We start from the raw sequence: 4,587 nt of genomic DNA, 5'->3' as shown, positions 1-4,587 counted from the left end.
CTGATCCCTGAGGAATGCTGCTCGTTAATGGTCTCAACTCAGACACTGAGCCATTGACCACCACTCTGAGTGCGACCATCCAGCGGTCCATCCATCAAATCCAAGTCTCTCCAGCTCAGAGACAAGGGTGTCGTGCAGGACGGTATCGAAGGCTTTGCACAAGTCCAGGCAGATGACATCTGTTGCTCATCCTCTGTCCACTCAGGTCCTGACCCCATTGTAGAAGGCCACCATATTCATCAGGCACGATCCGCCCTTGGTGCAGCCATGTTGGCTGTCACCAATCACCTCGTCATTCTCCATGTGCCTTAGCATGATTTCCAGGAGGATCTGCTCCATGATCTTGCCAGGCACAGAGGTGAGACTGACTGGCCTCTAGTTTCCTGGGTCCTCTTTTTTCCTTTTAAAGATGGGGGTTACGTTTCTCCTTTTCCAGTCAGCGGGAACTTCACCAGACCGCCATGACTTTTCAAATATGACGGAGAGAGGTTTTGCAAGTCCATCTGCCAGTTCTTTCAGGACCCACGGATGTATTCCATCATGTCCCACGGACTTGTGTACCTTCAGGTTTCTCAGGTGTTCTAGAACCTGATCCTCACTGACTATGGGTGGCTCTCCAATGCTGCAATTCATGCAGCATTAAGGCAGTTAAGGAAACCTTTATCTTGGAAGTAGCATACAAGAACATTACACAGCATGAAACCCTTTGGACAAATGATTTAAAGTGGGTTCATACACTGAAAATGCACTGTTTACCTCCTCTTTTCAAACTAAGTGATGCGTAACAAGAAGGTGCATATATGAATGGAGGCAAAACATCGCTTGAATTTACTACTGCTTTGTAAAACGGGTCACCCTTGTAATATGAATCAAAGGGAGAACAGAAAAGAGATTAAGCTTATTTTCCCCAGGACAAAATTTACAAACTCTCTAACAGAGAAAGCTTGTCTGCCTACTTTCACTTCCCCTCACACTGCCAACTCAGATGGGTTTTCAGTCATCTGGCAAAAGCAGAGGGAAACCACACCTCTGAGCAACTTCACAGTGGAGATTCCATCACATGAAACACTTAAGCAGCTGCCAAAGCTAAATCCCACTCCCTTCCTGTCTGCTGAAGGAATGCTTTTTTTTTCCTTTGCCTGATTTGCTGCTAATTGCTCTCTAGCTGGAGTTCACAATACTCTTAGAGGTTACTATTACTTCTGCTACACTGCAAGAGTCCTGGAACTTTCTCCTTCATGTGTCTTCTCCATAATCAGAGTACCCTCTCTGGTTTAGCAACATAAACAGCGTTTGTTTGATGTTCTGAACTTATCTGGAGCATCACAATCTTATTGCAAAGAAAAAAAACATAGTGATATACTTCGCTAATGGATAACTTGTTCTCAACATTTATACCTCACCTTTGACAGAAGCAATTTCACACAGGAAACATGGCCCTCGTAGACTGCTGATAGGAGTGGTGTGATATTATGTTTGTCTGGAGCCTGTAAATTAAGACACAGTTTTTTGAAGCACAATTTCACACAGCATTAAAAGGTTTCACTTCACTGCACTATTAACAAAACTAAAGTTAAGGTAAGGAGTTAAGAATATTATCCAGAAATGCATTCCCTCAGTATTTTTGACTTCACTTTTTAAAAGGAAAAGTCATTGTTTAAAAAGCAGTCAGGTAACAGCAAGATATTTCTTCTACAAGACTTCTAGGTATCACAAAGGCTATCTTTTTTTTTTTTAGGCCAATGATAGAAATCGCTGTTTCAGCTGACAAATTCTGCCCAATTTAAAAGCACTACTCTTACTTCTCCCATTTCTCAGCCAGCCTGACTTCAGAAACCATTTTTGGCTGAAACACTATTTGAGCTGCCTCTTCCTCTCTAAACTACAGTCCTGGAAATAATAAGAAATGGAGCAACTGAAATGTTATTTTATTCCTCCTCTCCAGTTAGGAGAGCTCCTGAGGAACAGAATCATTCCAGATATAAAGGAAAAAATCTAAACTATTTTGTTAAGAACTACAGCTAAGATGTCTTACACATTAACTTTCAGACAACTATACTAAAGCACAACATTTGAGGCGTATTGTTAAAGTATTCAGAAACTTCAGTTCATGGAGAACTATGTATGCTGTTTTGTAGTGCCGATACAGCCCAGTCAAGCCTTTTCATGACAAAAAGCCACACATGCCAAGCTGCAGCAAAATGACTAAGTTTGCATAAGAAAGAATGTTCTCCAAAAAAGGAGAGAAGCACACCAATTTAAAGAGGCAATCCTGCCTTGGCCAAGGATACACTGCACTGTCTTCTGAAGTTCCTTCCAATAAATGTAGTAAGTATTTCATGCAAAATTTATTTAGATGGGATTACTGTATTTCTTTTTCTAACTGTGGTCAAATTAAATTTAAACTTCTTAACTCCAAATATTTTTTCCTGTTGTGACCAAAAAGAATAAAAACATTTAATAAACGTAATTTTAAGCTTCTAACCTCTGGGAGACCACCTCTCAAATATTTACACCCATCAAATTGTTAGTTTGACCTACTTCGTTCCCTAACTATTTAGGCACTTATACTAATCCCTTATGTGTGTGTATAGGGACATGTGTGTGTCTAAGACCCGAAACAGCCTAATATCTGTTTGCAAATTGATGTACATACATTAATGTCAGCTCCTTTCAATAGCAGAAACTCCAGAATCTCAAGTTGTCCACAGTCTGCTGCATAGTGAAGAGGCTTCCTCCCACCTTCAAGTGTCCGGTTGACATCTTCACCCTTCAATGTAAACATAATCTAATAAGCAAAATTTTATTCGTAACACACCAAGAGCAGCTTGGAAAAAAAAAAAAAAACCACCCAACCCCAACACCCTCAAATATGCTGAAGAATGTTCCATCCAAATACTTCAGTCATTGCCCAAGAAAAAGGAAATTTCATTTGCTTGATTTCCTTCCCTCATCTATGCATTCAAGACTGTAAGACAACCTTAGTACCTCCTTCCACACTGCATCTCAGGTGTGGTGAGTACCCAAGGGCACTAGTTAGTTAACTACATGATTAATAAAAAAATTAAAACATTTCTTAGAGTTTTTAAAAAAATGCTCACATTGGCTCATTTTTATTCTCCTTCCCACCAACTGGGATACTAATCACCTAAGTTACTTTACCTAATTCTACACATATTAAAAGTTTAGCACACAGAGAAACCAGATGCACAGAAGTAAGTCAGCATCATAACTACTTGCAAGTGAGTACATACCATCCATAATTTAAACCCCAATTATGAAACTGTCCATTCTGTTTTATAAATAGCACCTGCCAATTCTACATTACACAAAAAAGTCTGAAGACAGCCAATCAACTCAGGACTCAGGAAGTTGCATTCTAATACCACTCGTAATAGTGGATTGAGACATCTCTTCAGGCGTAAACAAAATTTAATTTAGTGAGTGCCTAATCAGCTTTGTTTCTTCACCTTGGGTTGTGCAACTAAGGATAAACTGATTTGCTGCACTTCAGTAATGAAGAGAAGTTACTGGAAACCAAATACTGACAAGCTATGTGCTGAATTCTTGCACATACGAACAAGGAATATATTTTAGCAGGTGGCTAAATTTACCATCAAACCTCAAGTCCCACATCTCCGCAGAAAAACAATCAAAAGAATTTCAGCTGCAGCACCAATTCATACTTCTTTACATAGCCCTTGCAGTTCCCTCACTTCTATCCCAAATCTCTAGAAAGTTCACAGAATAGAAGGCTTGACATATATCTTCCAGACATTACACTCCTTCTAAGAATAGAAGATTGCCAGGAAGAAATCTTATTCTGCATCTCATGTTCTATATTAGTTTTACACTACCAGCTAAATAACAAGACAACCTCAGAATTTACATCTCCTATCAACAGGATATTCAATTCTTCTCACAATATACCCTACTGAAAGTCAAAGCTACCCAACAGTGTTTAACTTCAGGTGTTTAAATAAAACACTACATTGTGTGGAGCTGGCTCTTCTTACCCTATTGAAGGTTCTGGCTTCAAAGTAGCATGAAGCAGCAGCAAGTAGCACAATGAGAAAAACTCTGCCACCGCTGTTACTGACCCTGAAATACGGCTCTGGCTTCTGAAACACACTGGACATCAGCAAAAAGATAGATTTATCCATAGTTTAAGAACAGCAATTATTTGTACTTCTAAGCAAAGTCTACCACAGCTTTAGCTACGTGGACTATCAACAAAATACAATAATTTATAGTGTCAAATTCCAATGTGACTAACTCAAGGTCTAAGTCTTCGTTTACCAGTAAAGTCGTTGCAGAAAGTCATGATATAACTTTCTCTTTTGCTGAATTTCAGTAAAAAACGTTGGTGGAGTTATGTTAACAACTGTGTTCCAATCAAAAAAATATCATCCAGGTCACAGTACACTAACAGCACACAGATGGCCACACTGCTCTGAAAAGCATGTAAGAAAACAGCATATACTTAGCTTATCCAGAAAGGTAAGCTCTACCCATATTCTTATTTGCATCTTGCCACTTCCCACCAATTTTAAGACAGCTGGCATTTAAATAACACGTGATATTTGC

General features: G+C 39.3%; 1 protein-coding gene across 1 annotated transcript; it reads right to left on the bottom strand.

The window, feature by feature from the left end:
- Positions 1 to 1,403: 1,403 nt before the first annotated feature.
- MTPN (myotrophin) lies at positions 1,404 to 2,785 on the bottom strand (the record flags this gene model as incomplete). Its single annotated transcript, XM_010159638.1, has 2 exons — positions 2,657 to 2,785; positions 1,404 to 1,487 (listed from the first exon to the last, which is right to left on the bottom strand). Coding segments are annotated over exons 1-2 (213 nt in total), but the record flags the coding sequence as incomplete, so codon positions are not given.
- Positions 2,786 to 4,587: the final 1,802 nt, after the last annotated feature.

Source organism: Eurypyga helias, unplaced genomic scaffold, assembly GCF_000690775.1.
Source record: "Eurypyga helias isolate BGI_N326 unplaced genomic scaffold, ASM69077v1 scaffold8559, whole genome shotgun sequence".
NCBI classification, from domain to species: Eukaryota; Metazoa; Chordata; class Aves; order Eurypygiformes; family Eurypygidae; genus Eurypyga; species Eurypyga helias.
The sequence above is the reverse complement of the archived record's forward strand: the minus strand, read 5'-3'. Positions and strand labels throughout refer to the sequence as shown.